The sequence below is a fragment of the Ursus maritimus genome, unplaced genomic scaffold, assembly GCF_017311325.1.
Source record: "Ursus maritimus isolate PB19 unplaced genomic scaffold, ASM1731132v1 scaffold_15, whole genome shotgun sequence".
Lineage (NCBI taxonomy): Eukaryota > Metazoa > Chordata > Mammalia > Carnivora > Ursidae > Ursus > Ursus maritimus.
In genome coordinates, this window is record NW_024423897.1 from 2,809,956 (window position 1) to 2,830,312 (window position 20,357).

The window sequence follows — 20,357 nt, forward strand, 5'->3', positions numbered from 1 at the left end:
ACTCTAAGACTACTTTTCCATTTCTTGCTCATGAACACCAACAAGGATTATTCTTAAAAGCATAAACCCATGAACTAAGCATCTTTCTAGTTGAAACTAGCAACAACCACATTCACTAAGCTTGCTATTAATAGGTTTTTCCTGAAAGATGTGGAACAATGTGTTGATCATATTCCATGGCTTCTGTGAAGACAACAAAAAGTAATCAAAAAACTCTACCCTGCCTAAGTTTTGATTCCATCAGAGAAGCAATTAAACGTAGCTCAAAGGCTTTCTACAAAAAGGCATAACATTGTATTTGGTATGCTTTCCCAAAGTTTTTCCAATATCTCAATCCTGCTGGAGCCCAAACCACCCAACCCATACTTTATAATGAAGAAATTAATTTCCCTTCTTCTAATATAAATAAATAAAAAGTCAAAGAAAATGTTTCCCATACAAAGATCCCTCCTGGGACTATATTAAAAAACAAAAAGTGTAATGAGGTTATACTTGGACAATTGTAATAATTCACCATGACTTTCAGAACTGAAGCAATGCAGTAACTTTCTATTTTCAAATATAAGGTGCCATATATAATTTTAAGTATCAATAAACTGATAACACAAGCAGAGTTATTAAAGTGACATGAATTATTTGCCTGGTTAAGACAACTTAACAAATCCATGGTGACTGTGTCAAGAGCAAATGGGCTCTAAATCCTAAAATGTCTCCCTATCAAGTTTTATGATGGTGTTTGTGAAAGATTTTGTCCACCATCCTCTTTTTTATTTTTATTATTTTTTGTTGTTGTTTCCTATTTCCTGGTTTTTAGCCAATGGAGGTGTGAGCATAACTGAGTTTAAGATAAGAGATTATCAGAATATAAGCTACATAATTCTCCTTTACTTTCTGGTAAGGACAGAAGATCTAGGCACCCCTCCAAAGAAGTGCTGTATTCAAATAAAATTATTGGCAAGTGCCCCAATATATTATTTGGTTTGGACATTGGAATTCTAGGATGTGTTTGGCAGGACATGGAGAATTTTTTTCTCCTTAATGTAAGGGTCAAATCATGCCTTTAGTCACATGAATACGGACCTTGTTTCTTCATTTTGAAATTGAGACAATCAAACCAAACCTCATAGGATGTGAGATAACATGTAAAAGTACCTAGCTCAGTGCCTGGTATATAGTATGTACTAAAAGTAAAAAAAAGAATTGTTTTTGACTTGAATATTTTCCAAGTTTAACATTTTAAAGTTGATAAGTATATTCTATTATTTTCTATTATTTTTCCACTTTTAAAACTTTATTTATAGTCATCTTTTGATTATCATGCATCACTCATTCAAACTATAAAATGTTTCCTCTCATCTTACTTGCTTCTGGGAGGCATTCCCTTCCCAACCCCCACACACCTGTACTATGTTTATGTGCAGTATATCGGTTAAAAGACAAATCTTGTATGTGAATAGTAATAATAATTTCTACCTCACAGGACTGTTGAATAAAATAAATGAGTTAATAAATATAAAACATTTAGAAACCATAAGCATGTTAGCTATTATTCAATGCATATTAATTTAGTTGTATCTGAAAACAGGAGTTGAGGCATGTCATTTGAGTTCATATAATGAAAGCTTTAAACTAAACAAAAAAAGAAAAAAAAACTAGAAAAAGAACTCATTTTTTTGTAATATAAAAAAATTCCCAAAATACATTGCTTTGCCATATCAATTATTTAGAGGATTATTCACATATTTGAAATCTCTGGTCTTGCTCCACAAACATAGATAAAAGAGAATGTTAAGACTGCACCAAAAAAACGAACTAAAAATGTGATCATTAATTTTAATTCACTATATGTACCCAAATCTGCATTAAGCAAATGTAAAAACCATTCAGATTAATTTCAAAATAAAACAAACATTGCTCGGTATTAGTTACATATCAGGTAAATTCTTTCCTTTCAATAATACTAATATTATAATGTAGCCATGTAAACTGGATCCTGTCATTTCTGTGGTATATTTCCAGATCTCTCTATAACACCTAAGGAATTCTTGACAACAGCCATTAAAACTGAATTACTAATATCTGTAAAATTTCTTTCCTAAAATTAATAGTGCTTAGGGTAATAAATTTAAATAAGATGGCAGCGGTACGGAAAGAGTGTGGTTGTGGTTGCAGCAATTTCAATTTCACAGTAGCTCACCTCAGGACCATAAGGAACTTAGACATCACCTCTGTCACCCCACACATTTTACGGAGAAACTGAGGCCCCCCAAATGCTATACTGATAGGGCCAAGAGCACACATAGGTCTCCAGGCTCCTAGTCAAATAAATGTGCCTTCAAGTTTTTCACATCAAACTTAACCAAGTAATTCATACCAACCCCAAATTGTATTTTTTCTTTTTTGCCAAAAACCAATTCAAAAGAGTAACTGTTAAAACATACACACGCACAAACACAGAACTACATTCACGTAAGTACTCAGTTTACTAACTTCTTGTGTTTTTTTCTTTCAAAACCCAAACCCTATTGTGACTTTCAAATCACCCCCACACTTGCTCCTGGCTCCCTGAAGCCTCCCTCCTGTTCCTAAAAATGGTGGGCGATGATGAGCAGAAATCAGCAATTTACTTTCTAATCCTACCATATTTGAGCCAGGTATATGGACTCACCTTTTTTCCATCCTCAGCATAATAGACAACAATTCTAAGGGAAGAGTTAGTGTCTAACAGTATTTTTAGTATCAATCTTAATTTTATTATTATCTCATAAACCAGCTTCATCTCCAACTGATCCAAAAGATTTCACATGTAAACACATTCCATTAACCCCCCGAAATATTGATAATATGCATGTATATAGTTTCCTCATTTTCTGAAATTTTTATTTTTCCCAAAGCAAACCTTCATCAAAAGTCAATAAACTGAGAACAGAAAATAAACCATGAAGTCATATAAGTTCAGTCATGTAAGTTCGTTCTTTCAGTGAACTGTAGCAAAATAAAAAAAGGGTATTCAATTCTGAGCGAATCTTCACCCAGTTAAAATGTATAGAATGCCACCTTAGATTTAAAACTTAGCAACATGAGTAATTCAAAAAAGTCACCTTTGCACTAAATTTTCTTTAAATTTATGTTCAAAATATTAAAAGCAACTTTTTAAAAATAGACTTCATGAAATTGCCAATGTCTAAAAACCTTTTACCTAGCCACTAACACAAGATAATTACTTTTCAGTTTGAGTAAAAACCCTTTTTAAAAGCAAAAGCCAACAGCTTTTTGATACTTAGGCAAAAAATTATTTTTAAAAATCTAAAACTAAACTTAATCAAATGTTTTAAGATACATCCTAACTATTCTACCTGAATCCTTCAGGGAAGGGGCATTTAATTCCTTGGAATGACATAGGATTCTCTTAGCAAACTTGCCCCCCCCCCCCACTAAGCAAATTATTAATCAAAACAGATAGTTCTGCTTGTGCTGACATCATATTTGGGGACATTGCAATTGTTTTGAAATCTGTTTTAACCCTCGCAAAAAGATCTCTAAAATAACCCTCTATCTGTGGCGCACATGTATACAGATATGTATTTTAATCCTTGTTTTTTAACCTGGAGTTTGTACTCTTAGCTGTGTGCTTTTGGGCAAGTTATATCTTTCTGATACTCAATTTTCTCATCTGCAAAATGGGGGTAATAATAGAACTTACCTTGTGAGGTCACTGTGAGGACTGATTCAATGTTAGCTTATTATCCCATAAAAATTTCCTAAACACATATAAATAATCATACCCTCAAATATACAAACTCAGTGGGGCATCTGATGTTCAATTAACTATGAAATTCCCTTATCTCGTATCTATCAACTAGACTGGCTGCTCATTAATTCAAAAACATCAAACCATGTGATTCTTGCAGAATAAGGATACACTGGTGGCAAAAAAGACAAGTTGATCTTTGCCTGGATCTATTTTTAGGAACGGTTTATCTACACCCCTAGTGTTAACACTGGAAAGTAAACAAATGGATGAAAGGCATCATAAAAGAGTCACTCTGAGATCAACAGTTTCATGGTATTTGAAAATAAATGGGGATGAAGAAAACATTTAGATCATTTCTGTACCAGTCCTTACTGACACAGGGCAGGCCAGAATTTGCAAAGAGGTTTAAGAGGAATTGCTGAATTGATGAATTCAGACTGTTCAGACTGCAAGGTTCAGAAAGGTTCCAGGTTTAAAGTGTAACCAGTGAGAAAACTGTAATTCAATAGTTGGTTTTCAGTGAATCACTATCCTACAGTGGAGGAAAAAAATGAATTTTTTTGTTATACAGTTACTTCATCCGGGCAGAAAATGATCATCAGTTTCCACAATGAAGTATACTTATATCTATACATTATTTATTCTCACCTAAAAAGTAGGGAAAAACCAACCCTGATGATCCTGTCAGGCTAGAAAGATATTATAGTTAATAATTATGACATTACTAGCTACCTGATATTCATGATTATACCAACTCATGCTATCATCTATGGGGAAGATTACAATTAGAAATTTATCAAAGAAACAGCTAAATATTTTGTTCCAAATTATACTCCTGTCCTGCCAAAATAACGTCTGGTAATTAACTCATTTTTTAAGAAGAGTTCTGATATGTACATGGACCATTCAAACTCTCTGAGTTAAATAGACATTACACCATGCAATTTCCTTATTCATCTTAATCTATTAATGGAACATATTCTTACCGGAAAAGGAAAAATGTTGTCAGCTCTGTTCAAGCTATCTTCCATCCAGGATTTAGGAGCAAAGGCAGAGCTGGGGCGAGCGTACTTCTGCAGCTGAATATGATTGCTTGCAAAATTTTTCTTCAAAGGCGAGATGGAATTCAGGGGCGTTATTCCTCCATTCAGCCCTCTGCGGTGATCTCGGCCTTGGGAACCTCCCCAGCCCCCATATCCACCACCTCCCGGGCTCCACGAAGAAGATGGTGTCGGAGAGGGACTCTGGTAGCTGCTCCATGGAGAGGGGGGTTTGTTAAGATTATTCGCCAAATGAGGCAGCTGGTTAAAAGCAGCATTTCTATGTGTGAAAGGTGGGGGATGGGGACTGGCAGGAGACCTCCTCTGCTGCTGATGCTGGCTGTGATGATGCTGGAAATGAGGGTGATGAGGGTGGTGCTGTGAGAGAGGCCCGATCTGAGGGGAGAAGCTGCCTCCAAAGCCAGGGCTGACATGGTGGGGAAAATTTTGAAACAACAGAGCACCGTTATTAGCCGAAGCAGCCGGGACCCCTCCCTGGTGAAAGAAACTTGCATCTTCATTGATGATTGTGGAGGAAGAAGGTGCTATCGCTGCTGACCAGTTACTGAAACCAGTAAGAGACGATGCACTAGACGTCAAGGGTTGGGTCGAAGTACCTAGCCCCGTGGCTTCTTGATAATCAAACCCTGTCAACACTGGTGACTCGATTCTCATTTTCTCCTTCCCATTGCCATTTTCTGAAGAATTGTCCCCTTGATTTTCTTCTGATTTTGCCTTCTCGGGTTCAGGCAGTATTCCAGCTTCCTGACCTGGACTGGGGGAGAGCTGCTGCTTTTCTAAAGGGTCTTGCTGTTCCTGTTGCTGACTTTTTGCTTTTTCCGACCCCAAGATCTCATCCTGAATGTTATGGGTAGCTGGAGCAGGAAAGAGCCAAGCTGACCCGGCACTGCTGCCATTGGCAGCTGTGTTATTATTTATAAAAGCAGCAGGGCTGGGGGTGGCATTTTGGTGATGGTGTGGAGGCTGCAGATGTGGATGGAATCTGACTGGAAAAGCAGATTTATTCCCAGTATTGCTTTGCACTAGCACTCCAAACCCGTAATCCCCCATTTATTATTTTTAGGATCAGATGCTTACAATAAAAAATGACAACCTGATGTCTCACGTCTTTGTATCCTCTACCCAAAATTTAAGTTGTTTGTTTGAAATGTCTTATTTATAGCTAGCTCAAAAATCGCAGCTTATCACTTGAAATAGCTCTGATTTGGAATTCTGGTCTCTGAAAGGAAAAAAAAACTAAAAAAAAAGAATCTCTTAAAACATTGACATGAATCCAACTGGGCTTATTTCTAGGAGGGAATAAAAACGAAGAGGGTAAAAATCAAGTCTTTGGTTAGTAAAATAGGCGCTTTCTTTTTCCAAAGGAAAATGTACATGAATGACAAAAACACAGCTTCTCAAGCATCTATGGATGTAGAAGAATAAGCATTGCGCGGAGTAAAAATATATATATATATAATTTAACAATCACATATGGTCTTCCTCAGCAGTTTAGATTCACTCACATAAAAATTAGAATAGGGCTAAGAGGAGAATACGTTCTTTTCTTGGCAGCTTGGTTAAAAAAAATCAGGAATAATTTAAGAACATTATATATTATATATTTATATATATATAGATTATATTAGTTATCTGGGGTGGGAGGTGAATTCCTGGTTGCGGGAGAGGAAATCAGCATTGACTAATGGAAAGATGATTGCAGGGAGGTTTCTGCTGTTCCTGGTCCTGTTTCTGCTCTTTCACAGGGTGCAGTTTTGGCCTCTGGGGCTGTTCCTGAGGCTTTGGGTGCAGATCTTGTTGCGGTCGCTGTTCCTGGGCTCCCCCCGGCCTCCTCTCCCCCATGAAATGGGTTGAAAACACCCGTTTCTCTCTCTTGGGGGGATCGCGATCAGGAAGGATTAGCGAGACTCGACGAGGGCGAGCTGGCGGCCCGGGGGTGCGGGGACCAACGGGGCGACCTGGAAGGTCCTGCGGTTTCGGCCTCTTCCCCTCTCTGCGGCTCCGGGGTTTTTTTCCCTCATGGGACCCAGGGGCGGTTTGTTCAGTTCTCTCAGTTCGATTCTCCGCAGGGGGAAAAAAAGAGGAAAAAAAGGGAAAACCCGCTAGTGTAGTTATTCTAAAAGAGAAGGGCCTCCCCCCTTTGTGCTCTCTCTCTTTTTCCCCCCAGATTTTAGAAAAATCTATAATTTAGAAGGCTTTTGTTTCTCCTCACGGTTGCTGGGCCGCCGTCGTCGTCGCCGCCGCCGCCGCCGCTTTACCCCGGTCCCGCAGTCCCCGCTGTCGTTGTTGAGGACTCCGCCTGGCTCTTCTTTTTCTCTCCTTCTTCCTCCTCTTCCTCCTCTGCTGTCGCCGATGCCGCCGCCGCCGCCGCCGCCACCGCCTCCCGGTGCCCGGGTCCCGCAGCCGCGGCTGAGTCCTTCTCCTCAGGACCGAGCCGAGTGAAATGACAACCAGCTGGAAAGACCGAGAGACACTTCCGGTTCGAAGAGGGAGGGGTGGGGTACGGAGGGCACTCCGCCCACCTGTCGAAGTACCAATCAGCTGTTAGAATTTAGGCGAGGCCACGCCCCCGGCTCAGGTCCCCTCCTAGGAAGGTCGAAAACTTAGCTCGAGAGACGCCTCTTCCGTCTGCGCCTCGCCCAGTGAGGCCTGGCGCCTGGAACCCGGTCCCCCACCCAGAGTGAGCGCAGCAGGTTGCCATCTTTAGTGTGGGCAAGAGACTCCTTCGCCATTTCTCTCCCCTCAGCACGCTTTGGAGGATTGCATATAGGGATGCACGGAAGAGAACGGATCCCTCGAGCACTAAAGAAAGAGTCCAAAGGAGATCCAAAGGGCGACCGGTGAAACCGCGGATGAAGGGGAGGCCTGCCCACAGTAAAGGTGGGTCCGCAGGCGTCACATGCTTTGGCCCGAGCTCCTCCCCAGAGGGATCTGGAAGGGGGGGGGCGGGTCTCCCTAGCCGCTGTGCGGAGCCTAGAACTGCGTACGTCTTTGTCCTGCCTGGAGTCCTCACGCGGGACTCTCCCTTCACCTTCCATTCCCCCCACCCCCACTCCCCAGCTTGGCTTAGTTACCCGTCTGGTGCAGTCCCTCAGGCGCAAGATATAACTGCTGTAGGCGTACGGCGTTGAGTCCTCTTCTGCATCCTATTCCAGCCCACGGTACAGGCTGTACCAGAGGGACGTTTCCAACGAAAATCTTATCGTGATCCTCACCTGTTGAGATCTCTTTCTATGAAAGAGGCCAAACTCCTTGGTCCGGTATTCAAGGCCTTTCCGCTCTGTGGGCAGTGCATCCTAACACCTCCTCTCGGAACAAATGCCCCACACCAAGCTGCTCCAGAGATACTCTCAGTGCCTTTTAACATGCCCTTTCCTTTCTTCCCCACTTGGTAGACTCCTGTTTCGTTTTACGAATCTGTTCAAACGCTACCAGCTCTACCTTCTGAATTCTCTCTTAAGAGCATACACGGCTCGTAAGTCCTGTGTAGGTCTCTCATGCTTGTTTGTCACACTATTGTAATGGCTGCTTATGTCCGCCAGACCTGGGCTCCACTGTGAGCTCGTTGAGGAGAGGACCTTGTGGATAGGAGGCATTGCTGAGTGAATGCTGAAAAAAACGAATCAACAAACGAACTACAGTGGAGTTACCTTGAATGACAGTCGCTTTTCCAAGTCTGAATTATTTCATTACTTCTGCTGTTTGATTTGGAGTTCACAGCTCTGAAACTTTTATTGTTTAGGTTTTCATTAGCTGCTCCCGAGTGTGTCTTGTTCATCTTTGTATGTTCCCACTTAAGACCACCATCAGGGACCGGGGTAATGCCTTGCTCTCAGCACACACTCTAAAGACGTTGAATAAGTGTTTTCCTTTAGAAGGAAATGAAAAATGAAAAATGAAGAGAAGAAATCACGGTAGAGCCAGAGTAGGAAAACAAAGAGACATCAAAGACTTTAAAGAAGAATCTTATGAACAAAGGTGGCTTCCATTTCATTTCTATAGCCCTCCCTGAATGGCCCTAACTTCTACTGCGTCAGTTCCTCAATCTGCCAACACTTCCATGTAGAATACCTGTTTAGAGCCTTAAGAAGTGATTTTTATTCTCTTTTCTTATATTATGACCATGAGTCTTACCTCTGCAACTCTACTTCGAGTTCTTTGAGCTTAGGGACTGGGTCTTACTCTGTTGTTTATTCCCCACGACTGGACATACCTTGAGACTTGCTGGTTCAGTTAGGTGTCATTCCTCCAGAATGGTTTCCCTGACTGCCCCTCTCTCTAAAATCTTGCAGATTCCCCTCTTTAAATTACTACTAGTTGTCAGTGGGTTAGTTTCTTAAGGGCAGCTTTATCTGCCTTGTCTTTGTGTCCCTCGTGGCCAGCATAGGAGCTGGCACAAAGCAGACTCAGAACATCATTGAGCAAATGAGTGAATGAATGAATGTTCAGTATCCAGGAGATGGTCGAGTCTTTTGCAGCTACCGGTTCTCAGTGGCTAAAATGGCAGCCATGACTTGAAAGAGAAAGGACTACCTTTGGAACCCAACGTTGTAATTTGAATCTTACCTCTGCTACTTCCTAGTTGTCCTGCCCTGGGCTTTACCTCTACCAGCCCTTAGTTCCTCATGGATAAAATGTGAACGATATTTCCTCTCTCACTAGGATGGTAAATTACATGAGCTACATGTAAAGTGCTGGGCTGAGGTTTTAAAAAAATATTAGTTCCTTATTAACATATGAAGCGTAGAGAACTTGTACTTTACAAGTGTCTTCTGCCTTGAAGCAGCTGTGTGCATGACTGAATCCAGGAACCTGTGTTGGTTTGTAGAGGAGGACGCACACCCAAGCCACAGTCAGGATGCTGCTAGGTCAGCCTGATCTTTTAAGACTAAATCAAATGTGGGCAGTAGGTTGGGGCTGGACTGAAGCTAAGATGATCACTGTAGACATCAGGCTTCCGGTTAGGGAGTAGGAGCATGAGAGAGCGAAGGGGGAGACAATTCTTTTGGGTCAGTTGTCTGCTCAGAAACCCAGGATACCCAGCTCAGGGCTGCCCTCCTTAAAAACATTCTGGCCTCAGAAACTGGCCCAGGTAACCATGACAACAATTCAGCAGCTCCATTTAGGATCTGCAAAGGGATCTACAGTTGCAGATGAGTGCTGGCTTGAACGCTCTGCTGGCAGAAGAGAGCCCCTCCATGAAGCATACTCACTGGGAACCTTTCAGGTTGCCGAGAAAGCAAGCTCTGTCTAAACATTAAGGTGCTACCAGATAAAAACAACAACAACAAAACGAAACAAAAAACCTCCCTCCCTGTCCAGCAAGGGGTTGACACATCTTCAGAGAACTCGTAGACTAGTGAATGCATGTACCCTGTTGGCTACTGCCCAGCCCCCTCTGGGGTTTGAGGTCAACCACACCCCAAACCCAAGCCTCCCAGGAAGCATGGCCCTAATATCTCTTTCACCAGCCTCTTTTAAAGCTTGGCAGGTGATATAAATCTCACCTCATAACCACACAGAATGCCCCATTCTAATTCTGATGTCCTCCACCACTGCCCTTGAAGCATTTGTCAGCCTTCTCCCAACAGCACATACTCAACTCCCCAGGGCCTGCCTGGTGACTTTAGTAACTAGGGCTGCCACCCAAGGCCGCTCATGTTGTGCACTATACAACTCCACAGGGCACAACAGACTATTATGTGAATGCCACCCCCTGGAGTTGTACAATGTGGCAGCTCTGCTTCAGTTAATCTGAGTAAAACAGAGGCACCTTATGGAAATATGACACCCATACAAAAAAGCGACTAGGTGCCATCATAAATTACATGAGCACATGGTCGTCGCATGCAGAAATATTTAAAGCGGTTGGTCCGTTTAGAGTTTAGAGTTGGTGGCCCTGGAGCTTTCTGTGATGGAATTGAAGGACACAGTGTCCTTGGTGTTGTTGAGTAGTGAACTGTAGCAAGAAGACAAGTCTGGGCAGGTCCACGGTCCCGTCCCCTAAGAGATTAATACCCAGCCGTTGCTTTGCCTAGCTTTGTTAATAAGCCTTCTCGTGTAGTGGTGGAATATATATTTTGCTGAAATTTAAAAAATATAACAATAATATTTAAGGGCAGGTCCTATGAAGGTAGAGGAAGAGAGAAGAGTGGAATTACTTTTGGAATATCTTCTTTTCCAAAAGTCTCTGGACGCTCACTCCCAGAAAGCAAGCTGGACAGAAAGAAACAAAGCCAAGGCCTGAAAGCAGGCTTTATTAAACCTCACCTCTCTGCTCTTCACCCTGTTTTAATATTGAGAAGTGTGCACGTTTACTTAGAAAACACCACTGTGTTTTGCGTTTTTTTTACAGTTAATTGCTGGGTTATATTTTCCCTTCTTGTATGTTGTTTTATAATCTGCACAAACCCTCTGCACTTTAAATACTGTTTTCCTTCTGCTTTCCCATTTAAGGTATTATCATTCACATAGAGTCCATAGTTAACAAGCCATTTTGGTGGGGGTGGTGAAGCCAGTTCCTCCAATGCATTGTTACTGAATAAATGGCTTGGAAAGGTCCAAGACACAGACATGCTTCACTTGAAATTGCCTTATCCTGGCAAAGATTTAGGTGAGCGGGAACAGGGGGTTGACCTTCCAAACTGTGACATGCATCACATGGGATGACTTGGATTCTTTCGTGGCCTCGGCCACCTATGTGGATGGGCTGCTGACCTAGATTACCCCTTACTGTTTTGATTGGACACACTTCACTTCCCTGCACCGAACCCCGGCCATACTGCCGAACAGCTGCAATCTCACACGCTGTGGCTAGGCTGGAGGATTTTCACCTGTGATACTGGAAAAGAATAGCTTTTTACAGCTTGCAGGGAAGTTTCAGGGTCCAGAGGTCAGAGACTAGGAGTCAGAGACCAAAATTCTAGCCCCAACATATCCATAAATTCATAGATACTGGTTCAATTTGCCTGATGCTTTCCTTTTGGCCAGAATTTTTACTACCTAAGCAGTTTCACTTTGGAAACTTGAAGGAATAAAGGTTCAAAGAAAGGCATCTATTAAAAAAAGTTATTAAAGATGCTCCTTTTCTTTTATGTCCAAATTTCCTGGTCCTCTATTCTCAGAGTATATATATTCCTGAAGAACAGTTATAAGAGTTGATTCACAAGCATCCAGCCTTACACTTGACTGTGCGTCGGTCCCCAATAGGAGCCCATCAAATGCAGATTTCCAAACCCTGGCCCCCCAAGATATTCTGATTAAGTTTTCTCATACTATTTTCTCATAAAATTTTAAACTTTAAGAGATTTTCTCAAAATAGTATAAGAACACTGGAAAACCAAACTAAGAATGGCTAAAACAGAAAAATTCCTTTCTTATATAAAAGAGGTTTGGGAGAGTCAATACAAGGCTGGTGGGGTGGTTTCAAGATGTCATCAGAAGCCAGTTTCCGTCTATCCCATTGCTTCCCTCCTCAAAATGTAACCTCTGCCTATGATCCAAGATAGTTGATCAAGCCCCAGCCATCATGCCTGTGTTTTAGACTGAACTAAGAAGGAGAAAGATGAAGAAGGAACATGACCCTTCTCTTTGAGGAAGCTTTTCAGAAGACATACATATCACTTCCATTCTCCTCCCACTGGCAGGAGTTTGGCCCTATGGGCACGACTTGGGCAAAAGAGGTTGGGAAGTATGGTCTTTATTTCACACGCATGTACCTAGTTAAAAAGTGACATTCTATTACCAGTGAAGAAAAGGGGAGGTGGATACTGATGGGTAAGGCACTTGGGCCTAGAGAAGTTTAGTGACTGACCTGAGTCTTATAGCCAAGTCAATGCCTTCATTTTGCAGTTGAGGAAACAGGTCCAGGGAGGGGCCTTGTCTAAAATAATTCAGTTATTTTGCCCAGGTATCTTGATTCAGAACTCTTCCTCTACCCAGTGGTCCTCAAATTTTAGCATGCTTCAGAATTACCTGGAGGACGAGTTAAAACAAACTAGAGTCTCTGATTGAATAGGTATGGGGTAGAGCCAAGAATCTGTGTTTCTAACAAGTTTTCAGGCGCTGATGCCACTGGCTTGATGAGCATGCTTTGAGAGCCAGTGATCCACAGAACACGCCCACCTGGGATGAAGAAGGGCCGTCAGTTCTGGGTGGCCAGCCTTAGTCCTCCTTCCCTTTCCTCTGGTTTACTCAGTGGCACCATGGTTCATTCTCTCAGTTTGCTAAGCCAAATGTAAGAGTCATCCTAAACTTCTCCTTCTCCTCCTCCATCCTTTTCTAGTTGGTCCCCAGGTTTTCTTCATTTCTCCCTTCAGCATCTCCTCCTTCTCTCCATCTCCTGCTTTGGTTCAAGTCTGATCATTTCTCACCTGGATTCTTTTTGTGGGTGCTATCTTCGGGCTTCGTATCTGGCCTTGCTCATTGAATCTTTCCAAATGGGGAGTCTACTTACCTTACTCCGTTGTTCAAACACTTTCAGTGCTTCCTGATGTATTCAACTGTATTTGTCTTTTTCTTTTTTAAAGATTTATTTATTTATTTGAGAGAGAAAGAGAGAGACTGGAGGGTGGAGGGGCAGAGGGAGAAGGAGAGAGAAACCCAAGCAGACACCGCACTGGGCCCAATAGGGTGCTTGATCTCAGAACCCTGAGATCACTACTTGAGTCAAAACCAAGAGTCAGACGCTTAACCTACTGCACCACCCTGGCACCCCCTCAACTATATTTTTCAAACTTAAGTGGTTTTCATTCCAGCATCACAATTTTTGCCATATTGGTATAGTGCCTGCACCGTCACACATTTAGTGTGTCCATAAGTTGGCTTACCTTCTAAAAAACTTAAAAACTTGTTTAAGGCAATGTGATTTACCACTCAAAATGAAAAACAGTGATCACTTACAACTAAAAAGTAATTGTCATGTTTAAATATTGAAAACAAAATAATGGTATGAATTCCTCCTAGATCCTGTATGCATTTCAAAGGCTCTAATGTTTCTGTTAAAAAGGAAGACTAATAAGGTTAGAAAGGTGCTAAAGTCTTACTAGCCCAATCTTGAAAGGTCTTCTTTACATCATTAGAGGGACTGACAGAGAATGGAAAGGGAACTAAATTTCTCCCTGTGCAATGTAAGAGTACGCACTGCCTTGTCTGGGTGCCACCTGCAATCATCTTGTGTACCCACTGGAAAGGGACCTACTGTCTGAAGAGCACTGCCAGTCTCCTTAACATGCCAGCCCACGCACCTGACGAGATGGATGACCTTTCAGCATCGTTTTGTACCGCTCTCCCAGAACACTGTTCCAAGCACCCTGAAAAACTTGAGGTTCCACGAACTTGCCATCAGTCATGAATCCTATTTGCTGCAAGTAACAGAATGCATGAGTAAGAATGACCTAAGCAACAAGAGGTTATTTTTTTCACACATCAAGGTGTCTAGAGGTGGATGGTTGCTCGTGCTGGCTGGTCAGTCATGTCAGGACTCTGGGTTGGAATCTCTAGATGTTCTTGGCCTTGCCTTCAGGATCTTAAGATGTCTGCCACAGACCAGGTCATCACACTGTGGCTTTCAGAGGCAAGAAATCAAGGGCTTCAAAAAGTTGAGTTTCTTTCTAGTCATGAGCTTTCCTCTGATCAAGGAGAGAAGGTCTTTCCCAAGGACCCTTCAGCACACTTCCTGTTACATCTTTTGGGTCAGAACTGGGTTACATACCACAATCTAGACCAGACCTGGGCCCACCATCCCTGACACTAAAGAATCTCCAATATGAAACATAACCCCAAATGAGAATTGTGCCAGCAAATGTAAAGGGAGAGTCTTTGGAGAAGTCAAAAAGTGTCTCCTGTGCTCACTACACAACTTCCTTGGGCCTTTCCATGTGTGTCTGTTTGCCAAGAACACCTGCTTTGTTTGCCAGGGGGCTCCTACTCAAGCACCTTCATTGGCCTTCTTTGACCTCCCTGCAAAGGTGGGTGTCTTCTCCTCACTTGGCAGAGACACTCAGCCATATAATTGACTATTATGTAAATGATTATTTAGACCCCACTCACTAGACTTGCTCCTGTGGGTCAGGTACTCTTTTCTCTCTTGTATCCTCTGGGCCTGGTATTATGCCAGCACATAGTAGGCCTTTACTGAGTGTATGTTGAAATAAGGTTGAATTAATCAATTTTTTTTCCCTTCACATATACAATTCACAAGTATACCCAAAGTAATACATGTTAGGTTGAATTTAACAATAAGCATACTTTGGAAAATCTTACAAATTACAGACTTTATTGTGGCTATTTTGTGTTGTTCTATGAAAAATACAGCAATCCCCTATTAGCATACATCAAGTTACTATTGGCATAACACTTCTACCACACTGCTGACCTTCTGGCAAATCAGTCACTGTAAATCCTGGAGAGTGGTTTATAAACTTAGTAAACTGCTTCAATCTTGTGTAAAACACATTATACATGGTAATAGCTTCATTTGGCTGAGTCCGTTTCGGTACAGTTCCACGATTGCATTAAGCGAGTCTCTATTGATATATCCTCAATGTTAAACAGCTTCTTAATGAAGTGGATTGCCTCGAAGCCATTGGATAGTGCACACACACACACATGCATACACGTAAAGTTATCACCACCCAAAAACAACTGCGGAGGCAGTAATTATATAATATTAACGAACAGTATCACATACAGTTCGATGTGCCAGTTTCTAATGTGGTTGAGTTGATTCTCAGTAATGGGTTTCTTGAAATGACCTGGCCCCCACAGAAGTACCTCCAGGTTCAACAGCCCATGTAAAATAAAATAAATGCATAAATAATTTAGCAAGGGAAATAGGTAGCATTATGGCCACACTTCTGTGCGGCTGTTATTTAAAAGCCTGGCAGCTTGGCAGTTAGAAACCCCTATGTCCAGGGGTGTTGTAATTCACCATTTGCTCGGAGTTGAAATGAGGCAGAGGAGAGCTCCAGGCCCCTAGCTCATTTTTTATTTAGAGGCAATTTTTTTAATCCATTCGGCCATTGAAGTTCCAAAAATAGAAAAAGGAAAAAGAAATAAACATGCTTCAAATTTAGAAGTTTAGAGGCTGGTTGGAGCCCTCATTAGGCAAGGTCTGGGATGCATTTTCTAAGCAACGTTTTACAAACTTGTAAGTGCATGGTGAGAGTTTAAACATTCGTTTCATCGTGTGTGTGTGTTTCTGTTGAATCCCTATGTGGTGGTTTATGAGGCAGAGTTTTTCAATTCTAGTCTTTTTTTTATATACTCAAGCACATGATTTTTGCTGTATTATTATATTACCTATCTTACTATTCGCCCGTTATTTGTAAATGGACTCCATTTTTTAGAACTTAACTAAATAAGTTTAAAAGGAAAATTTTATATCACTAATGTAAGCAGAAAAATCAATGTCATGTCATAAACAGACGCTGCCATTTATTTTTTCCTGACAACACACTGAAATAAATACATACAGAGTCGAACAAATGCCTAGTGATTCAGTGTTCCCCTATGCACCACCTGAAAGCGTCTCAAGGACTGTTAGTGGCACTTTTAGGGAAATACTTGCTTACTGGTTAAGAACACACAGCTTTTGAATCAGGCAAGATTAGTTAAACCCCATCTCTGCCATTTACCAGAGTGCCATTTGCTGTTTGCTGAATGACTCCTGAGCAGGTCTGTTCATCTCTCTGAGCCTCAGTTTCTGCATCTGGAAAATGGGGATAAAAATTGTTAAGCAGTTAGTTGAGAGGATAATATGAGGCAGACCATGTAAAGCTCTTGGCACAGTGCCTAACCTATAGCAAATGTCCAAGAAATGTCAGCTATGATTATTATTAATTTGTGATCGGGGAGACATGGGTGATTACAGAGCACCAACCACCAACAAATTCAGTTCAGAACAAACAAAATAGATTAGGTGTCTACCCTGTGACAGGCTCTGTGGTCGGCCTTGCAGATATGGAGATAATTCTCGAAGTGACAGGCATAACGAGCTAATGACAGCAGTATAGGGGAAGTGCAGTGAGAGGTGCATGCACTCAGGTTACGATGGCAGGCCAGAGCAGAACATGAGGACAGCCAGCATCACGAAAGCAAGAGGTGCAAATCCATACATCAGGCCTTTCCTGCTGGGTTACAGGGACATTCATCAGTCCTGAAAGGTACCAGGTAAATTGGATTTCTGCTGGAGAACAGAAGATGCATGCCATTCAAACATATATACAGCAATGGAGACATATCATCATTTACTTATGGGTTTCAGTGACACTAATGAATTGGTGAATATCATTTTCAAAGCCAAACAGTAGTCAAGCAACGTGTAAATGGAATTTTAATTTTCTTTCCTTCCATCAAGGTCACAGGCAGGTGGTTCACAGATATTTTAGATTGAGCCTGCAGAGTAATCGACTTTTGTAAAGTTATTACTTGCTAACATGTAGAAATTATGCAATGTTATAAGAAAACCCAGATTTGTATCTTAAAAAAAAAAAAAAAAGGAAGATGTGGCCATTTAGATTCCCACGTATGGCAATTTGGGGCTGGAGTTAAGTAGTTGCTTGTAAGATGGGGAGTTCATCATCCAGTTCACCATAGTCTCTACCCATCCAGCTGATAGTGCTGCCTTAGGAACCAGACAGGTGGGGCCCTTCCTTTGGCCCCATGCCCTAGAGGCACCACTCTGCCCCTCTCCAAAGGTACCCTTCCCCCAGGAGTTCATGGAGCCAAGGGACGCCTGTGCTGCCTCTTTTAGATCATACTGCTGGCGCCAAGGGACCCTGGATTCCCTGCCCATGTGACCTGTATCTGCTTCCACAGCCTGCAGAGACCTCTTTCTCAGTTAGTTCTTCCCAAGGTGAATAGCACTGCTAGACTACATACCCTGGGCCTTAGAGGTGGCCGAGAGAAAGCTGGGGTGTTTTGGTGGGGAGGGAAGGGAATGAAGTTTGAATGTGCAGGCCAAGGTGCCCATCCACTTGCGCAAAGTCCTTTGCTGTATGAGCTGGAGTCAGGCAAGGGAGGAGCAGAAGAGTGGATGGTGTGTTGCCGGGGGGCACCTTGGGCTAGGGACCCTGTTATCATCTTCAGGTGAGGAAGTCTGAGAAGTCTGAGAATTCTAACGTTGAACTTGGCCTTCCAGGTCATTATAAAAATCTATTTGTCAAGGTTGGAGACTAGACCATACTTCAGTTTGTTAATTCTATTTATAACATAAGTATTTAGACATATGGTAGATGGACTTCCATTTATACTCTTTCCCTGGGCTTGCAAATGTTAGCAAATATTAGGAGCAGGCCACTGGGTGGATTTCACTTCTTTCTTTTTGCTGCCTGACCCCCATTAGTACTCGAGTGTATGGCTCCCGCTAGGTGTGAGTGTCATGAGTGTGGACTCTGCCCCTAGCACAGTCCTCCCCAGGTAGCCAGTGAATATTGAATGAGTGACTAAGTAATCTGAGAGCTGATATCTCAGCTTAGTCCTGTTGGAATTATTTTCTTCTCTCAGACATGTAAACACATCACAATTATTTTAAATTTTCTCTTTAAATGCCATTAATTGGGGACACCTGGGTGGCTCAGTTGGTTAAGCCTCTGCCTTTGACTCAGGTCATGATCTCAGGGTCCTGGGATTGAGCCCCACATTGGACTCCCTACTCAGTGGGGAGCCTGCTTCTCCCTCTGCTGGTCCCCCTGCTTATGCTCTCTCTCTCTGTCAAATAAATAAATAAAATCTTTAAAAAAATAGAAGAAAATGCCATCAATCACTAGACTTTTTTTGGTGATTTCTAGTTTTCTGGTTTAAAATGAATTTATACACACAGCAAAATAATCCGAAAGGTTTAAAAAAGCAAAAAGAACCTCACACCTTGCCCTAACTCCACTGATGCCACCATTATTCACATTTCGATATCTTTATTTCCAGTCTTTTTTCCTCCATTTCTTTTCAGAGTTGAGACCCTACCCAGAGACTGACGACGGGAAGCTGCCACACTCCAACTATTTGAGCAGGTTTTCTGCTGCCGTCTGTCATCCCTGCGATGCATTTTAAAAGATAAATTGCCGAAGAAACTTCTCGATTTCGTGGAGAAGTATTGAAGTGAGGAGTGTTATGAACACTTTCCAGAGAGGTGAAAGACATGGTTCTAAATGTGTGTGTGTGAGGGGTTCGTGATGTACTCTACTTACCGATCGTTCATCGTTGTTATCCACACGATGACCACCATCAAAGGTCAACTATTAGCCATCTAATTGTTTACAACCCTTTCCTGTGAAGGTCTGCATGAAAAATGCTGCATACACTTGGCCCGTTCCCTTTCGAAGCTGACACACTGCCATGGATACGTGCTTGTGGTTCAGTCAGCAGTCCGCACACGTGTATCAGGTGATGCCCCAAAGCCGTGCGCCAACAAGATCCCGAGACTATCCAGTGCAACAGGGGAGAGATGACTGAATTCCAAATTGCAGTAAGCATGACAAGCCCGTAAATAAGGGTGCCGTGGGGACACGGGAGAGAGGCTGCCTTACTCAGCCTGGGCTCCAGGGAGGGCTTCCAAGAAGAGGGGAAATTTGAGCACTGTCTGGAAAGCTGAGCTAGAGGTTGGCAGGTGTGGAAAGGAATCGGGTGTCAGGTTGGAGCCCCTCGAGGGTGTGGCTGGTGAAGAGAAGAGCACCTAACCCACATTCATTGATGACTGTGTACTCTGTATTGAAGGGCCGTGCTGGGTCCTCAGAAGCTAGAGATGGACGGGCTAATGAATGAATACATCAATAGACCTTTGGGTGACATGCCACCTGATAGAACATTTCAGATCTGGGGGCGCCTGGGTAGCGCAGTCGTTAAAGCGTCTGCCTTCAGCTCAGGGCGTGATCCCGGCGTACCGGGATCGAGTCCCACATCGGGCTCCTCCGCTATGAGCCTGCTTCTTCCTCTCCCACTCCCCCTGCTGTGTTCCCTCTCTCGCTGGCTGTCTCTCTGTCACATAAATAAATAAAATCTTTAAAAAAAAAAAAAAGAACATTTCAGATCTACATCCTGATAATGAAGCCTAAGTCCGAGGCATTCTAGAATATCCCTAATAAAAGTAATTGAAAATGCCCTCTGTCATTTGGCAGTATCTATCAAAAATGTGCACAGCCCATGACCCAGAAATTCTAGTTCTTGGTTTCCGTTGTATAAAAAAAAACTTGTTCAAATAACTTACTTGTGTAAAAGGGTACACATCACAGCACTATTTGTAAAAATGAAAAAGAAATTAGGATCACCCAAAATATTTATGCATAGATTAATGTTTGTCAAAACAAGGCTATATCAGGGCTCCTGGGTGGCTCAGTCGTTAAGCATCTGCCTTCTGCTCAGGGCGTGACCCCGGCGTTATGGGATCGAGCCCCACATCCGGCTCCTCCGCTGGGAGCCTGCTTCTTCCTCTCCCACTCCCCCTGCTTGTGTTCCCTCTCTCGCTGGCTGTCTCTCTCTGTTAAATAAATAAATAAAATCTTTAAAAAAAAACAAAAAACAAAAAAACAAGGCTATATCTATCACGA

The 20,357-nt window shown here is 42.4% G+C and overlaps 1 protein-coding gene and 1 long non-coding RNA gene across 2 annotated transcripts in view; one reads left to right on the plus strand and one right to left on the minus strand.

Annotated features, from left to right (window-relative positions):
• CPEB4 (cytoplasmic polyadenylation element binding protein 4) overlaps positions 1–7,184 on the minus strand; it is a 60,718-nt gene extending 53,534 nt beyond the window's left edge. The window contains exon 1 of the mRNA XM_040630613.1: positions 4,741–7,184. Within this exon, the coding sequence (XP_040486547.1) occupies positions 4,741–5,865 (1,125 nt within the window). The 5' untranslated portion in view covers positions 5,866–7,184. The remainder of the gene's footprint in view (positions 1–4,740) is intronic.
• A 50-nt stretch (positions 7,185–7,234) lies between these two features.
• Positions 7,235–19,912, plus strand: LOC121102742. The gene is made up of 2 exons (XR_005834812.1): positions 7,235–7,695; positions 18,764–19,912. It is a non-coding gene; the product is annotated as an uncharacterized LOC121102742 (long non-coding RNA).
• Positions 19,913–20,357: the final 445 nt, after the last annotated feature.